This window comes from Rattus rattus, chromosome 1 (genome assembly GCF_011064425.1).
Source record: "Rattus rattus isolate New Zealand chromosome 1, Rrattus_CSIRO_v1, whole genome shotgun sequence".
Lineage (NCBI taxonomy): Eukaryota > Metazoa > Chordata > Mammalia > Rodentia > Muridae > Rattus > Rattus rattus.
The window spans coordinates 249461729-249480810 of record NC_046154.1 but is presented as its reverse complement, the minus strand read 5'-3'; the positions used below and the strand labels follow the sequence as shown (position 1 = coordinate 249480810).

General features: G+C 43.8%; 1 protein-coding gene across 25 annotated transcripts in view; it reads left to right on the top strand.

The window, feature by feature from the left end:
* The window catches only part of Rbfox2 (RNA binding fox-1 homolog 2), a 241488-nt gene that overhangs the window by 181370 nt on the left and 41036 nt on the right, over positions 1-19082 (top strand). For all 25 annotated transcript variants that reach the window (XR_004389632.1, XM_032917899.1, XM_032917882.1 and 22 more), the window contains one exon: positions 4288-4512. Coding sequence is in view for 24 of the 25 variants with exons in the window: in XM_032917899.1 (XP_032773790.1) it covers positions 4288-4512 (225 nt within the window). In the remaining variant the exon portion in view is untranslated. The remainder of the gene's footprint in view (positions 1-4287; positions 4513-19082) is intronic.

Sequence of the window (19082 nt, the reverse complement as noted above, 5' to 3'; positions counted from 1 at the left end):
ATTTATTTTACTGTTTAAATATTCATTGATGTGTGAGACAGCCAAGTTCATGGGGGAGAAGTTTGTATTGTCATTTCTGTCTGAGCAAGTCAAAAGGTGTGTTGGGGAGGTGATTCAGACCAACTTCGGTCATTTATTTTTATTGTAAGCATGGTAGAAAATGCAATATGTTGTCTGTTTACCTTTATCGTATTAACTGTTTACAGGTGTGTGAGATTGCTCTGGTGCCTTCAGCAGTGCACATGGAAGCAACACTCAACCTTAGTTAGGTTCAGTCCTTTGGTTCTCTAAGGCAGTTAGGCCTGCCCTTTGGTGCATTTGCACTTTTGGGAAAAGACAGTGCCTCTTCTCTGTGAGCACTGTTAAGAGGCTGGTCCTCTACTTGCAGGCTGTGCGCTTGTGCAGTTGCTGTTACCTTCCTCTTACAGCCATTCCTTCTAGAAGCACAACGCTGGCACTTGCTCTCTGAGGAGAGGCTGCTGCTGTCTCCCTCTCTCTCTCCTCTGAAGCAGTGCTTCTGAATAGCAGAAAACCTTTAGCCACCATATCCCACCAATGCTGCCCTTCTGGGAACGATAGCAACCCTAGGTTTTTAAACAGTTCCTGAGTAGGCCAGTCAGATACGGACATGCCTGATATCAGGAAAGAGGTGGAAGTGGGGAGCTGGCTATGCGGCACAGGTTCCTGACGTGTGGTCAGTGGAGACACCGTGTTTAGATATGCCGCCAAAGCTCCTCAAGTTACCTAACATCTATCTTACATCTTTGTGTAGAATTACTCTTCCCTAAGCTTTACCAGAAATACTTCAGGATTAGATACCAGCACTCCCACTGTGTGTATCAGGCTATGGAACTTTGATATTGGCAAGGAAACCATACTTGTAGCCTCTTCCTCTAGATTTTTCAGGCAGTTATAAGAAAATAATAAAATATGAAGGGCATATTAGGTAATTTGACTGATTTCAGATTTTTTTAAAAAACAGAATATTTTAGATACGGACCAGGTTTGAGGGTAGCACAGTAGATTTGAGCGTGTAGTTGAGACCAGAGTTGATCTGCCGTAAGTCTATGCTTCACTGTTATTTTGTCTCCCGTGTTTTACTCTGCTTGTTCTCTTCATCACTCTTCTATAAACTGCTTTTGAATTGTTGTATGTGTATGGGTGTTTTGCCTGTACATGTACCATGGGTGTCTTGTGGCCGTGAAAGGCAAGAAGAGGTGTTGGCTCCCCTGGGATTGGATTAACAGACAGGTGTGACCTACCTTGTGGGTGCTGGGAATTGAACTTGGGTCTTCTGGCAGAGCAGCCAGTGATTTTTAAGTGCTGAGCTATTTCTTCAGCCTTACAAGCCGCTTTTTAAAATCGAATCTAGATTTTCTTTCTTTATGTATCCGTGTCTGGTGTGCATTATAGGTGTGTGTATGTTATTATGTGGGGGATGCACATCTGTGTGGGTGCACATGTGTGCACATGCATGTGAAGGTCCAAGGGTGATGTCAGGAGTCTTCTTCACTTGCTTTGCCACTGTATCCTTAAAGTGGGGTCACACTCAAGCCTAGAGCTTGCAACCAGGGGCAGTCTAGCTAGTCAGCATGCTCTAGGAATCAGTCTATGCTTTCAGGCCACCAGGACAACGAACTATTACTGTGCTCTGAGTTTCCAAACTTGGCAAAACTCGTACTTGCCAGACAGGTGCAATGGTTGTGGAGCCATCCCCCCAGCCCTGGTAGCAGTTGTTCCATGCTTTCTTCCTTTTAGCTCTAATGGGCCTCTTCATTCAAGTTCCCGGGTGAGAGCCTTCATACATCTTCTCACTGCTCACCTGTGCTTATGTATGTCTATGTCTGTGGGTGCATACACAGATGTTCTTCTGTATATGTGAATGCATGTGGAGGTTGTAAGTTGACATACAGTGTCTTCTTCAGTTGCTTTCCACCTTAGTTTTGAGACAGGATCTCTAATGTAACCTGAAACTCATCTTTTGGCAAGACTGGCTGGCCAACAATCCCAGGGATCCTCCTGTCTCTGCCTATCCAGCCCCAAGCACTTCAGCATCTGAACTGTCTTCCCTGTGTTGGTTTTAGAAAGGCAGGCCAAGTTTGAAAGCCTACCTAAGCAAATCCCAGGGAATAAATATGTAAAATGCTTAAGAGCAAAACTTTTTAGCATCCTAGTTAACCTGGGGGATATTCTTTTAAGCACTTGTTTTATGATTGAGGGCTGTCTGATTGGGGAGCCTTAGGATCTGCGGCCCGCTGTTTAGATTATGTTTGTAAGTTGGAGTCAAGATTACCAAATGGAAAAATTAGAATGAAGTCAAAAAGGAATGGAAAGACAACAAAAAATACCTTCTCTTTTCTTCATCACATGGACTTCACCCTAGAAAGACTAATAATTTACCTTTCCAGGCGCCTAGCCCAGAGTATAAAGCGTAGGGGCCAGAGATGCGCGACTTGATAAGAAAACTTGCTCATTGGTGCTGCTTAGTCTCTGTCAGCTTGACACAAACTAGAGTTACATGGGAAGAGGGGTCAACTAAGGAATTGCCTGTCAGGCTGACCTGGAAACATGGCTGTAGGCCAGTGTTTTATTAATGATTACAGTGGGAAAACCCAGCCTACTGTGGGCAGTGACACTCTGGGTAGGTGGTCCTGGGTTGTATAAGAAAGCAGGGCAGAGCAAGCCAGTAAGTAATGCTCCTCCATCAATTCCTGCCTCCAGGTTGTGTGTGCATGTGTGCACACTCATGCTCGTATGTGGTGGGTCCACATGGATATGTGTGCACATTCATGTGGAAGTCCAAGGTTGATGTCAGGAATATTCTTCACCACTTGATTAAGTCAAGTGTACTGTCTTACCTCCATGACAGACTATATAAACTATAAAGTGATATAAATCCCCCACCCCCTAAATTGGTTTTGGTCCCAGCAAAAGAAAGAAAAGTAGGACATAGGTCTTCCAGAGAGTCTGAGGGGAGTTCCCAGCACCCATATCAGGAGCTCACAATACCTACTCCAGCTCCTGAATGTTTGGTGCCGTCTTCTGGCTTCTGCAAGGACATAACAGATGTATACATATACATACATTTTAAAAATAATACAAATATTTTAAAAGCATTTCACATATGTAGAGGTAATCATATCAATTATGATAAGTTGGCTGGAAGCCATTGTATTTCCCTTTCAACTTAAAACTTTGACAAGTGGACTGAAAATTGATTTGAACACATTCTTAAATTTTTTTTATTATTAAGAATGTTAAATGACTTCATATTTCTAATAAAAACAATAATTATAATATATTTGGTAGAGTAAATGCTATAAAACATTGTCCACAGTCTGTTCTCTTAGCATATAGACAGCTATTTAAGTCTTGCTATTAGCCACATTTCTCTAAGTAAAATGAAATCCTGACACACACACACACCCCCCAATGGAACCCTCAGGGAAGACAGAATCTGACTGTGGTTGCATCTCTGCGGTGCTTAGACTATGGGTATACACTAAAAGCATTACCTTCTCCTGATCCCCACCACTCGCTGATGTGTTTATTCAGCTAGCTGAGCCAGCTCTGGCAGAAATAGCCCCACAGGATGATTCATGCTGTGTACTTGTGTACCAGAGTCTCACTCCCATCAGGGATGGGGTGAAAAATGGAGGTTAGAGTTCAAGAAGAGCAGTGTCAGAGCCAGAGGCAAGTCCTTTGCTTGCTAATCTGAACCTGGAAGCTGTGTCTTTAAACCTTCGTATGTCTCTTCATAGACCCTTTCTGGAGATTTCTGAAAGGTGATCGATCCTTAGGCTCTGCTCATCTATTAGTCTGCCTGAATTTGAATTTTTGTCTGTTGCACGCCTGTCTTCATATTAATCAATCCTCTAATGGCCTTGGAAGCAGGATGTCCTGCCAACTGTGGGAATAGGCAGAGCACCAAATGAGATGGAAGAGATGATTAAATATTAAACTCTTGGCTATCAAGGTGGCTCAGCAGGTAAAGGGACTTATCACCAAATCTGAGTTTGATCCCAGGGACTCGTGTTGAAAGAGGGTGTGGAATCAAGTTGCCCTCCTACCTCCACACTACTGTACCATAATTCTCACAAGCAAAACACACATAAAATTAAGTTAATCAGTTGATTTTTTTTTTTTTAAAGAATGATGATCCCAGCAGTTTTTTTCTGAGTGGGGACAGTGAGAGAACATGCCAAAAGACCTGTGTACTTACCTTGAAAGTCATTTTATGATAAAGATTTATTCACTCACTCCTTTCTCTTCTCTTGCTTGCTCTAGGGTAACCAGGAGCCAACAACAACTCCTGACGCAATGGTTCAGCCTTTTACTACCATCCCATTCCCACCACCTCCACAGAACGGAATTCCCACAGAATATGGAGTGCCACACACTCAGGACTATGCCGGCCAGACCAGTGAACATAACCTGACACTCTACGGGAGTTCACAGCCCCATGGAGAACAGAGTAGCAATTCACCCAGCAACCAGAATGGATCTCTCACGGTATGTGAAGTCGGAGACACAAGGTGAAATGTTCACCTTCTCAGAAGACAGACAGAAAGCCTTGAGTTAGTTTAGCCTTGCTATCGGTTGCCCAGCGTGCATGTGCTGACTGTCCTTTCCTAAGCTGCACAGTGCAGAGTTTGAACTAAGCCTCACCACTGCTGCCTGGAAGCAACCTTCCTGCACCCTCCATTGTATGAATCCGCTCCCAGCCTCATCTGCACAGTCGCACAGGCTGCCTCACACAGCCTCCTCCTTGCTCCTTGGTGCTCTAGGCCATTTAAATGACTTGTACTTCCCTCCTGGTTTTCCTACTCAGCAACGGGTGTTGTGATGCTTCCTTCCCCTCTTGTTCAAATTTCAGATGTGGCAGCGTTCTGAGTGCCTTCTCTGCATCCTTACACCACCAACTCACTCGTTACTTAAGCCAAAGACAGGTGTCACCGGTCCTCACTCTTCATGTCTACCCTCAGTCATGAAGGACGTTAGCAAGCGCAGTTCCACAGTGGTGTAAAGTACAGTAGTGCACAGCTCAGTTCTCGTCTTCTCCCAGGCGGAGGACGGAGGGCGGAGCTCTTCTGCCAGCCGCTTGGGGTTGATTCAGCTGACTAGAGATTAAATCACAGCCTGGCCTCAGAAGAATGAGTTTAGGCAAGTTATTTAATGTTCCTTTGCCTTGAAATAGAAGAAAAGGAAGGTCATAATGCCTACCTCAAAAGCTGTCAAGAACATTACAAGAGTTTCTCATGAACTTGGTGGCACAGGCTTGTATCTTTGCAACCCAGGAGTCTGAGGCAGGTGGGTTGCCATAATTTAAGGTGTACTGGAGCTACAAAGAGAATTCAAAGCCAGCTATGATTCATTAACAAGATCTTGTCTGAAACTTACAAGTATAAAGGGTGCTGGACATGCACACTGCGCTCGCAAGCTGCCACTGCCTCTGTTTTCTCAAGCACAGTATTTATATTGATTATTTGGGAATTTCATATAATGACCCTGATTACTCACTTCCCAGTCCTCCCAGGCCACACCCCTGCCACAGAACCCATCAGTGATGGAGAGCTGACCTTCAGCATCCTTATCACAGCTTCTAAGAATTTTCTTAGTTTCCAGTCTAGGCTTCATAGCAGCCACAATGGGGTGGGTGTGTGTGTGTGTGTGTGTGTGTGTGTGTGTGTGTGTGTGTGTGTGTGTGTGTGTTTGATCTTTTGTTTTTTCTCGTCTATGCTATGGGTGTTTCTGCCACCTCTTTAATAATCTAGTACAGTTAGAAAAACATCCAAGCTCTGCACTTGGTTTTCTAGTCTCCAGCTGCAACCCACCTCTCTGACTTCACCCTTACCACTTGACAAAGGGAAGAAAGTGTCCCAAGCGAACCAGATACACACCTACCTCACCATAGCTGCAGTCACCGATGGTCTGTGGGTGGGGTTCCAAGTGAAATGCACGCTTGTCGGCATCAAGCTGCTGTCCTGTTTAGAAGGCACCAGATTAGCACAGGGCACCTTATTCAGACTTCAAGCATCTGGAAAAGACTCACTTCTAGAAACTAAACTTCTCCCTTGTATCATGTGCACAGAGCCTGCAAAGGCTTTCACTTAATTTTCAGACAATTAGACACCTCCATGGGAAAAACAAAAACCATATTTACTTGAAAACATGCCATCTTTCCTATGATGGCTACTTCTGTGTAGACACATAATTTTACACCCATAAGTAACGTGCAGTAATGGACAGTTGGTTTGAAGGAAGAGTCTGGGTCTGAGAGTTAACGAGAGGCTTCTTGTAGCATTTGTTTGGGTGTGGGCTGCACAAGCTGCTCTGTCAGCTGTGTTCCGTGCCTTTCAGATGACAGTGAGCTCACAGACTCACTAGAACAACTGCTTCTACCAAAGGACTAGAAAGTGGAAAAATCTATCCCAGTCTTATTGATATTTTAGCACCCACTCCAGTTGTAGGATAGTCAGTGGTCTTTGTTATTGCTGTTTCTTCATTTCTGCTTTTGTTGTTTTGTCTTTTATCCTTTGGGGAACAGTTTCAGTCTTTTGTGTGTCTTTTTGGGAAACTATTTTCTCTGAGTCAATTTTCACAAGTAGAAAATTACTAGAGTTGATTTTCACTAATACAAAATTACTGGGCATATAAATCAGCTTATGAGTACGTGCCTTACATACATGAAGCCATGGGTTTCATTCCTCAGAACTGCATAAAACCGGACATGATGGTGCATACCTATAACCCAAGCCCTCAGAGGTGGAAGGAAGCTCACAAGTTTAAGGTCATTCCTGGGAGCCAAAGGAATTCCAGGCTAGCCTTGTTCATAATACATGATCTCAAAACATAATCATAACAATATATGATTCCTTTTTATTTTCCAGAGATCATAATAGCCCCTTATATTTTAAGACAAAGAAGTGAGGTACATCCTAATGGATGGGAATAGTGGCTCTTGTCTCTCCCTCACAGGTGCTGAGACTACAGGAGTGTGCCACTGTCCCCCAACTCCTTCACACACACTCATACATGCATACATTTTTTTCCTTGAGACAGGATTTCTCTGTGTAGCCTTAGCTTCCTTGGAACTTGCTATGTAAATCAAACTGGCCCTAAGAACTCACAGAGGTCTACCTGCCTCTGCTTCCTAAATGCTGGGATTAAAAGCATGTACCATCATGCCTGTCTGTAGACGAAACTTTTGTACGATGTATGGACTTTTCAGTACATTAAGTCAATAAAGATCCCTTTGGCCAATAAGCTGAAGCAGAATTAGAAACTGGACATCCAGGAGAGAGGGATTGAATTTCTGGGATAGAGACAGGTGTAGGGAAGGTTTTCTCCAAACTCTGAAAAGACAGTTGTATGAAACTGAAGACCTGGTAACCCACCATGTGGCATGACTTAGAGTAGAATAATGGGTAATTAAGTTATGAGCAAGCTGGGGAACAGAGCCAAGGCTGTTGGCCTAGGCATTTATTCATATTTAAGAAGTCTCAGAGCTGTTATTTCGGGGAACTCATATGCAGGTGAAAAGCTCTTAGTTACATGGCTCTCCTCAGTTTTAATGATTTATGTCTTCTCTGATCAGTCTACAAAATAAAGTTTCTATTTGTTTGTGTGTGAGTATGTAGGTGTATGTTCATGTAGAGGCACATATGTACCATACATGTGTGTGTACCTGCAGGTGGAGACCAGAAAACATCGGCTGTGGTTCCATGGGAGCCACCTATCTTGTTTGTTCCTTAGCCTGGAACTCACTGTGTAGGCAAGGCTGTCCGACCAACAGGGTTCCCCAGAGCTGAAATTATAGGCAGTTCTGGAGATTGAATTCAGGTCCTCACACTAGCGAGGCAAGCGCCTACCTATCTGAGCTGTCTCCCAATCCTAAAGCTTACTGTCTCATTCTGACCTTCACCGTCTTCCTCCTTCCTGTTTGGTGTGTGACTCCTCCTCCTTTGCATTGTATTTTATATGTTGGGTGTCTGCCTGCACGTCTATACACCACATGTGTGCTGTGCCCTAGTAGGCCAGACAGGCATCAGATGCCCTAGGACTGGAGTTACGGGTGGTGGTAAGCTGCCATGTGAGCGCTGGGAATCTAACCCAGGTCCTCTGTAAGAGCAGATAGTGCTCCACACTGAGCTATCTCTCCAGCCCATTTTTAGTTTTTCAAGTTGGAAGCTAAGACAGTTGATTTTTCAGGGTTTCTTCATTCTGTGTTTAAACTATAACTTTCCCTGTAAAAGTTCTTTTAAGTGGAAACCAAAAAGGAGGTAGACTGTTCTATTTTTCCATTTCAAGACATTCTTAAGACTTCTTTGATCTTGGACTGGGTGATGGTGGTGGAGGAACTAAGGGACAATGGACTCCATCTTGTTTCTGTGTCTAGTGAATTTATTTATATTACTTCTCAATTCTGGAATTGCTTCTCTCATGATACGTGTGTGTGTGTGTGTGTGTGTGTGTGTGTGTGTGTGTGTGCACTTGCTTGTGATATTTTCCTTTAATTCCTTAGTTGTATTTGTATATGCTACAGTGGCATCATGCTCAATCCAGCATCTGGGCCTGGGTCCACTTCTGGTTACTGCTAATGTTTTGAATCTGGGTCATACTTTGCAGTTTCCTGCTTTCTATAAGTAGTAACTCTGTCTTTTTTTTTTTTTTTTTTCCCTGAGAGTATGTAGTTTGTCCACAGTAGAACCACATCCCCATTGCAAGGACACTGATGCTTCTGCCTGGTACTGTTCCTCCCTCTCCTTCCCCTCTCCTCTCCCCCTCCCTTTCCCCCTCCCTTTCTCTCTCCCCTTCCCTCCCTCCTCCCTCTCTCTCCACCCTCCTCCCATCCCTCCCCTGCTAGAAGGCAGAAGCATCTCCTTCTGGAGTACACACAAAGTTGAGCCAGCTCATTCTCAAGTCTGCCCTGGGTTCCTTCCATTGTTTCTATCTTCTCATCCCTTCCCCCTCTGACCTGTTATTTTGCAGCCTCCCAGGAAAAGGAGGGTTTTTAGCCTTTCTGTGGTCTCCCCACCCCACCTCCACCCTGGGATCTCCCTTTTAGCTGTCTGACTGACTCATTCCTCACCCCAGTCAGCACAGCCACAGCTCCCACTGTGTCCTCTTAGGTTCTTACTGATTTGCCACCTGTTGCTGCCAGTATCTGAGTTCTCTCCTCATCCTCCTTCCACGTTTGTAGGAGATGGGGATGCATTGCTTAGGGATTAAGTAGAGCTGTAAAACTTAGATCTAACATTTATTCTACTAAACTTTTACCATCTGCTTATGTGTCTCATAAAACAGTCTAGCAGTTCATATGGCCAATTAAATCCAAGAGGCAGATAGGAAGCAAATTAATTAATCATAGCCTAAGTTTGCATAGCACCTTTCAGTTTAAAATGCTTCTTCAAATTGTTTGACTGTGGCTTGTAAAATAGCCCAAGTGGGGAATTCTGGATCTTGTGCCTTCACCACTCGGATCCAGTGAAAATAGATTGTATGCATATTTATTAATCTTTGCAAACTGCGAGCATCTTGTCACTCGGCCTGTATAGGTATCATTATTACCAGAAAACCTTCTTGGCATTCTGAAGCCTCTAAAGAAAAGTTTTATTGTGTTCATCTCTGCATCCCATAATATCTCAAAGAGTGCAACACTCTATGCTGCTTGGAGAAAAGATGCAACAAGATACAAATGTGCTCAGGAGGGAGAAGCTGGGCTTCCCCATAAAGATTCTAGTTGATCTGGGTCTTACATTTATGTCAGCAGTAGAAATTCAGGCCTGAGTAGATGTTGGTACGAAGGATTAAGAAAATCAGTTCTTGGTTCAAGGTTGGAGAGAAGAAATCAAAATGTCTAGACTAAAGAATGGATTCCCATTTGGTCAAAGTTCGGTGGGGGGGGGGGGCTGATGAAGGCCTGTAGGAGAAAAATCACAAGCACAAGGAGCACATGTTGGTAAGAGCTTTTGAACACTGTGATGAGAATGCGGGACTTGGTTGGAGGTTTTAAGGAAGGGTATGAAATGAGTAGAACATGATCTTGCAGCCAAGGCAGGAATGCAGGCAGTGGAGTGAGAGTGGCCACAGGTACAGTGAGTCATGTGTGGTTTGTACTAGGGGTCATGATGACTATATAGAGGAAGTAACTTCAAGAATCCAGAATTGGACAAGTAACGTAAGTAGGCAGGTAGTTAGCCATGAGTTGGTTGAAGAGTGTCTTGAGTAAATTGTGTTAGCTCTGGGTTTCACTTTCCTTCTCTGTGAAATGAAGCGGATGCAGTCACCTGACCTGGAGTATAGTGAACGTAAACTAGAATGCATGAGCACCTCAGGTCTTCTCATCATGGCTGGGCCACAGATTAACCCGGAACTTTGATGACAGCTAGGCAAGTGCTTGCCTCTGAGTTACATCCCCAGCCTCCTGAGCCCTGGGATTGAGGTGTGCACTACGCCTGGCCTGTGTTGGAGCTGCTTATGGCTATGAGCTGCACTGTTATAGGTACAGCTCTTGCTTGGGTTGGGTTGGATAGTCCTGTCTTGTTGGAAAGAAAGGACTTCTCATTCAAAGACAAGAACTGGGCACTGAGTTCTAGAGGTTTTCTTTTTTAAATGAATTTTAGAAATTAATCTTAACATCAGGCTAGAAATTTGGTCTGCCTTTAAGATGACAGCGTGTTCTGATGGTCATCTGGCCTCTTGTTGTGCTCTGGCAAAACACTAGCAGTTAGGGGCTGCCCCCTGGCCTGCAGAGAGGACATGAGTCCAGTTCCTGTGTGTGCCGATATGTCTCTAAAGGACAGCAAGCTTAAGTAGCCAAAGCATTTGAAGTAGTTGGGTTTTAAAATTCTATCTAATGGATTATATTTTTCTCAAAAGCCTAATGCCTACCCCTTTTAAAAACAAAACAAAAGACTTTTAATGGGAGAGACCTTAGTTGTAAAATTAACTTCTGTGACTGCTTCGTAGTAAGGTTTTAGAAATACAGGATCAGGGTTGGAGAGGTGGCTCAGTCAGGTCCTGTATCCCTATACCTGACAAACAAACAAAGGAAAGCCTGCAGTGGGTCGGAGGAGAATACAGGGTGGGGCATTTGTTTGTGGCAGTGCTTTTCCTTGTGTGGTCACAGATAACTGACAGTTCCCAAGACTTTCCTAAAGGGACTTCTGGGTTAAACAGTTTCCATGATTTTACAATGGAACACCTGCCATTTTCACTACATTTGTTGGCTTTTGCCATCAGTCAAAACACAATAGTAAGTCAAATTGCCAGTGCCTTAGCAGGAATCCAACAGTGACAGTGAACTGTGCTGGTGGCAGTAGCTGTGCTCTGCATGTCACAGATGCACAGAACAAAAGGAACAAACTCAAGAAGGTCCTTGGGGAAACAGAGAGAGCTACTGATGCCTCAGTTCCCACCACCGAGTAACTGCTCTTTTCATATTCCCTATAGGAAAATGAAAGGTGTTCATATTGTCTGTTTTCTATTCAAAATGCTGCAAGCGAGAGCATTGTGACTGTGCTGCAGGCTGAACTCAGGCTGTCTTTCCATACAGGAACCACTGGTGGGCAAACTATTTGAATATGTGGCAGACATTTTCCTGAGAATGAGTAGACTCTCATTAAGGAGGAAATTCATTCAAACTTCCCTACAAATATCAGAAAATTTTGTGTCCCCTGTGAGCTTGGTATACTCAGAAACAGTATGGCAATAGTCAGTGATGGGCCAGATGTAGGACTGTGGTCCTTTAAGATTATCTCAGGGCTGGGTGTGTCAGAGGCATGCGGGTCTCTGTGTCTGAAGCAAGCCTGGTCTACATAGCAAGTTCCAGACCAGCCAGGGTTATATAGTGAGACCCTATCTTTAAAAGAAAAGAATATTATAATGGAGCCAGAAAATGTCTATTACCCAGCGACATAGGTGCTATAGAGTCCTGCTGAAAGACGCTGTGTATTTGGACTGATCTTGGCGTGAACACAACCCTCTGTGTTTCTGTGCTGTCTTCTTCCAAGATCCACTGCTCACTCGGTCCCAATTTTGTGTCTAATTTGTGCTGCTCATAAACCAGTGAATATAGAGACATCCATTTCAGCATGGTCAGATGAAAAGCAACTCCTCCTCAGCCAGGGGGCAGCAACTATCAGTAGCTCCTTAAATGTAGCTCTGGGCTCTTGAGCCCCTCCCTGCTTCGTACTAGACTGTTAACTGCTTGGTCTTGTGTGTGTCTTATACAGGGAACCACAGAAGGTCTGAGTTGATGTCGTGCCATGCCAGCCTGTATTGTAGTTTGCAGAACAGACATCTAAGTAAGACTCTCGTAACCCACGTAACCACCTGAAGAAGACTCTGTTGTCTTAGAAGATGACATTTTCATGTTCTTAATTGCCCCTGGAGACATTAATAGTAGGGCAAGATATGGGGATATTTCAGTACCTGATTCTGTGTTGGCCATGCAATGATGTGTGTTGTCTGTGATTGGGATTTTTTTAATTTATTTTATGATTTTATGTGTATAAGTGTTTGCCTGCATTTATGTACCATATATGTGCTTAATGCCCATGAAGGCCAGAAGTGGGTGTCAGATCCCCCGGAACTAGAGTTGGAGACAATTGTGAGCCACCATGTAGGTGCTGAGAATTGAACCCAGGTTCTCTGGAGAAACAGCCAGTACTTTTACCACTAAGCCAATTCTCTAGTCTTGTGTCTTAGGTTCTAATAAATAAGCTTGAAATATAATAAAAAGCTAAAATTTTTAAGTAAAGCAGTGAATAAGGATTGTCTTAGTCAGGGTTTATTGCTGTGAACAGACACCATGACCAAGGCAAGTCTTATAAGGACAGCATTTAATTGGGGCTGGCTTACAGGTTCAGAGGTTCAGTTCATTATCATCAAGGCAGGAGCATGGTAGCATCCAGGCAAGCATAGTGCAGGCAGAGCTGAGAGTTCTACATCTTCATCTGAAGACTGCTAGTGGGATATTGACTTCCAGGCAGCTAGGATGAGGGTCTTAAGCCTATGCCTATGCCCACAGTGACACATCTACTCTAACAAGGCCATACCTCCAAATAATGCCACTCCCTGGGCCAAGCATATTCAAACCATGACAAGGATATTATCCTAATTTATTTTCTGTAGTAAAACACCTACCAAAAGCAACTTGGAGAAGAGGGTATATTTCAACTTACAGTTCCAGGTTATAGTTTATCAGTGTGAGGAAGCCCAAGCAGGAATTTTAAATAGCCAGCCCACATTGTTATATTCACAGTCAAGAACTGAGAGAAATGAATGTATGCGTGCTTACTTGTGCTCAGCACTTTCTTTACTCTTCTACAATTCAGGACCCTGGCAGGAAGTGATGTCACCCATACCTAGCTGGCTGGGTCTTCCCATGTCAATTAACTTAAGACAACACCCCCTTCCCAGGTGACTCTAGGTTGTATCAAATTGACAACATTAACCATTGTAGATAAAAAGAAAATGTTCAGTATGGCTGTACAGTGTTTGTTTTTAAACTTTAGTGTTATTCCAAGAGTTGTTAAAATATACCTTGCCATGGTGACATGTTTTTATTCCAGTTATTGAAAATGGAGGCAACAGGGTCAGAAGCTCCCAGCCAGCTTCTGCTATCAAGTTCTCAACCTGTGGGTCACTACCCCTTCAGGGGTCCAGTGACCAACCCTTTCACAGGGGTTACATAAGACCATCTACATATCATATTTGCATTATGGTCCATAACAGTAGCAAAATTACAGTAATGAAGCAGCAATGAAAATAATTTCATGGTTGGGGTCACCACAACATGAGGCACTATATTAAAGGGTCGCAGCATTAGGAAGGTTGAACCACTGCTCTAAAGCCTAAGTATGCAGTGGGCTGTTGTAGCTTTGATGTAGCTTTGATGTTTGCATAGCAATGAAATTGCCCCACACTCTGTATGCCTATCATTAGGGATCTCTGACTGTACTTTGAAGAGTTTCCCAATGGGATCAGTACTGATATTAGCAAATAGGGTGATTGGGGGTGATATAGTGAAATATCCAGTGGGAACATACGCCTTTAGTCCTGGCACTCAGGAGGCAGGGAGGGTGGAGCTCTGCGAGTTTGAGGCCAGCTCTACAGAGCTAGTTCCAGTACAGTCAGGGCTACACAGAGAAACCATGTCTTGCAAAACATAGATAGATAGATAGATAGATAGATAGATAGATAGATAGATAGATAGATAGATAGATAGATAGATACTGCCTAATTAGCAAACCCAACAATTTTCACCATTTACAAACATTAAATGTTACAAAATCATGCATGAGTGAAAGATGCACACAAATTACTGTCCAGTCAACAGTAGCTTAAGAAATAGCATGAGAAGTTTATTGGCTTGATTTGGCATTGCCATTAGCCTTCCAGAGACTGCTGCTGAGGATGTAGGCTCAGCCGTCGAATGTTTGCCGCTTTAGTGTGTGTGAGTGAGGCCCGGAGTACATCACCAGCAAAAACCACAACTTGTCAAGTGTGGGTACTTTATCCAAGATGATAACCCACAGTTTTCCAAGAGGACTGTTAAATCCCTGACTCCCTTTCTCAGCAGTCTGTGGGTCAGAACAATGTATCAAGTAGAACAAATGCTCATGTTGTGAAGATCACTAATATTTAACTAATATTGCTTTGGAAAATAGTTGCTTTTTCATAAAAATGTTATGTTAACAGTAGACTTGTGACTTCAATGTAAATTTCTGTTTTAAAATATTTCTCATAATGAAAAATACTCGTGGGTATAAAAATCCACAGGCTATACCTTGTAACGTAAAGTTAGTTGAAAGGGGCCAGGCTAGAGAGTAGAAGTAAGAATGTACATGAATCCTTTCTATTGATGCTAAAGCTTGGCACATGCTTAGAGTTACAGCATGCTGTTCTGAGTACAGTGTATTTGGTGTGGACAAGGCTTTTCGGAAACAGCCATGCTCAGTGTGAGCTTAGTAGAGACTCAGCTGGAGTAGGCCTGGATGTAAGGCCCAGTATCATGTGTCAGTGTAAATTTGGAGTTTGATTTTCGGATGGATAAAGGCGTTGCACTGAGTGATTGATGAGTTAAAGGAAAACACTGAGGAAATGGCTGCATAGCCATATACATTAGCCGAGTCTCCTGGGCCAGGTCTCTGCACACACTTCTAACTGACAGGAACCCAGACCTCTTACTGTCTGCCCTCCATCCTCATAGGTTCTTGGCTCTGCTGTGTACCGTTTCTCTGGGATCAAAGCCACTTTCTCATAATTGGCTTACTAACACTTGGACTTGCCTGTATCTGATGATAACACTTGATGATGCCTTGTAGATCGTTGGCCTGCTATCAGTGCAACCAAAGTGTAGCACTTAGCAGTCGGCTCCCTGCTTCCATTCTTCCGTGCTTTCTGTTCCTGGGTCCTCTTACCTTCAGCCTGCAGAGGAGCTCTCATTAGTATGTTTCTGGTCTGTCATTAGAGGCTCTCACTTCTCAGGCACCCATGGGTCTTGTCTGCCTCAAAAACTAAAAAGTAGGTAGAATACATTAAGTCTACATAAAATACCTACATCCTCTATCAGTGTTCTCATAAAAAGAATGTTTTGTATCTTTCACCGTCTGAAGCCTGTGAGTCATCTGGCTGCTTCAGTGTGGGTAAATAGGGTATCCATTTCCTAGTGTGGAAATCAAGAATTGCTGCAGAATGTTACAACCAGGTGATAGAAAAAATGTCTTTGGACCATGTGGGAGCCGAGATACTATTGTAGTTATGAGAACTATCTCCATACCTGCTGCTCTGCTTGGAACACCATCGTTGCCACACTCGCCTGCCCTTGCCACTTAACGAGACCAAGCCAAAAGAATTACTAGAAACAGTAATGCTGTGGCTTACCAACCCATTCTTCTACATCTCACAGCCAGGGCGATAGAACTATAGTGAACATTTAGGGGCTTTTAAAAGGGTTTATCAGAGTAGGGTTGACTGAGAAACATAAGTAATGGTCCCTCCTGGGAGGGTTTTCTGGATTCACTGGAGAAGTGACTCACATTCTTATCGTGGTGCATGGCACAGACAGCACTCAGCACGGTGGCTAAAGTACTGTTTGTATGTGATGTTGTATATGAATTTCTGACTGTCCTGGCTAGTTTTTTGTCAACTAGACACAAGCTGCAGTCCTGGGAGAAGAGGCCTGGTGGTCCTGAGTTGTGTCAGAAAGCTGGCCGAGCAAACAGTGGGAAGTGAGTGAGTAGGCAGCACCCTCCCTCCATGGCTGTGCATCCACGCCTGCCTCCAGGCTTCTACCCTGTTGGTTCAGTGATTTGTGTAGGTGGCTTTCATCTCTCTCATGGGGCTCACCTAAGACCATGTGCATAGCAGACATTTACATTACAGTTACATTACATTACAACATAGCAAAGTCACAGTTACGGAGTAGCAGTGAAGTAATGTTGTGGTTGGGGCTCACCACCACAGGAGGAGTCACAGCATTAGGAAGGGTGAGAACCACTGTGTTGTATAGTGAAATGAGCCCTTTGCTTTCCATGTGGCTTTTGATCTTGGTGTTTCGTTACAGCAATGGTGATCCCGACTAAGACACTGACATATCAGTGCAAGTTACTAAGCTGTCATCATCTTGTGTCCTAAGATTCATTCTGGTATCAGGATTTCCATAGTGGGTTTTAAGATAAATAGGTACATGATAATGCATTTCAGAAATCCCAGCGCTTTAGAGCTAGAAACAGGAGGATCGTGAGTAAGGCCAGCCTGGGTTATAACAAGGCCTTGTATTTATTCCAAAGTGTGGGGGGTGGGGTGGATGACTGAGCAAACGGGTGATGTGTGTGAGACATGCAAGGTTGGGAAAAGTGAGTTCACTTCTTAGAAAGCCAGGACCCCATGACTGTGTTTCTTAGTGTCCCCAGATTTCCCACAGAGCACCAGCTGATGTCTGATACCACAGGCTTTTTCTTAGAGGCATGCTGCTTTGTGCTTTTCAGTGTGTTCATGTGTGCATTCATAGATGTTCTAAAGTTATCACTTACCTGCATTTAAAGGCTATGATCTTTCCAATTGGTTTTACATTGGCACTAAACTCATCACAAGGCTGAAATGGCACTTGCTCTGTATGCCTAGTGAGTCCAATCCTGGGCTCATAAAGGAGGCACCATAGCACATTCTTACTGTGTGCACACACGTGCATCACATTCTGGACTTGTAAAGGAGACACCATAGCCCACACCTAGTGTGCGCGCACATGTGTGCGTGTACACACATCACATTCTTTTTTTTTTTTTTTTTTTTTTTTTTTTTTTTCCGAGCTGGGGACTGAACCCAGGGCCTTGGTTGCTAAGCAAGCGCTCTACCACTGAGCTAAATCCCCAACCCCCACACATCACATTCTTAACTCCAATTGGATTGGAATAATATGAGACTGAAATATAAAAGTGTAGATTGTGAATCTACCCAAATAGAAACTGTTGATAATTACCTAATCTCAGCCAGGGCAGTGGCAAGTACTTGGGAGGCTGAAGCAGGAGGACTACATGAGCCAGGAGTTCAAGACTAGCATGGAAAAAACTCCTCTAAAGAACAAGCAGTTCAAAAAAAAAAAAAAAAGAACAAGCAGTTCACATGATAGCTCCTGGGTGCTGACTCTCCAGCAGCTTGAACCCCTCCCCACCTCTAGGATCTGTACTGAATTATGCACTTCCAGAACCAGTTCCTTCCCATTGTGCTGCCGACAGTGGCGGTAAGGGCCCTGTAGAAAGGACCCATATGGAACCTTGACCCCTCTACCCACTGAAAACATACATAGTACAGGAACCACGTATGCTTTTCTTCATACAGCCATGAGCTCTCTCAAGGGAATGCTACAGGAGTTGATGCCAGGGACTGAAGCTGTAGATTTGATTCAACTGATGTCATCTTGGAGGCTTCCCGTCTGTCTGCTAACCTAGGCCTAGTCCTGGAAGCTTCTAGACTCCATACAGTCTTATCTAGGCCTAGAATCCTTTCAGTCTCTGAGACTTACTGGTGAATAAGTTCATCCCTTCCTCGCTCGTTCTGGTCTCTGGCTGGCTGATTCAACTCTGCTATTCTGGCCCAAAGGCCTCTCCACACTAACTGATTCAGTCTGGCTTCTTTGGGCCTCTCCTGAGTTGTTCTACTTCACCTCATACAAACTCTAGCTATCTGCTTTGGCTCCTCATTCGCTGGCTCATTCTCTTAGTCTTTTGTTCCTCAAACTCCTTGTCAGGAAAGTGAGAATGAAAATAGCACCTACCATGCTTGAGTTACCTAGTATGTAGGGTTATTGAAACTTTACATTAAAATACTTAGCTAGCATCTGACAGCTAGTAAAGTTATGTCGGGTCTAGCATCCTGTGTGCATTCACGAAATAGTTCCTGTTATCCTGTAGGGAATTTCTTCTTTAAAGTAAAATCATGTAAGAGGAGCAGGGAAGGGATCCAAGTGATATAAGAAGAGAGGAAAGACAATCTGAAGCCCTTTCCCAGGAGACAGAGCCTCACTACCTGGAGGCCAGTGTTGAGATGACTGGGGAGATAGACGAGGGCAGCCCCACACACAGCACACATACACCATTCACACAGTAAGTAAAATAATCGTTAGAGTCATTGAAGCACATGTATTTATGGGCTCATTACTTGTTTTATAAAGAACATCTACAATCATAAGCAAAATCTAACATCCCAATTGAAAATGGATAAAGGATTTGTATAGGTATCTCACAGGAAAGTACCTGTGTCCCAGAAATGTATGAAAAGCTTTACCGTGAAGCTGTCGATTCCCCTAGAATAGCTCCAAGAGCTGTGTTGCCTGACCTCCAGCACATGCCAGCAGGGATGAGTTCAGCATGGCAGAGCCACTTTGGATTGGGTGGGTTACTAAGGCTGAATGTGCACATGCCATTGACCGAACTGGCCCAGTCCCGGGTGTGTATTCAGCCAGTACCAAAAGGCAGGAATGAGATGCTCACAGGAGCATTACTGTTAACAGGCTGCTGCGACTCAGATAGATGGTGTTTGTTTATGCAGCGGGGCACCTTAAGGAAGGGAAGGCA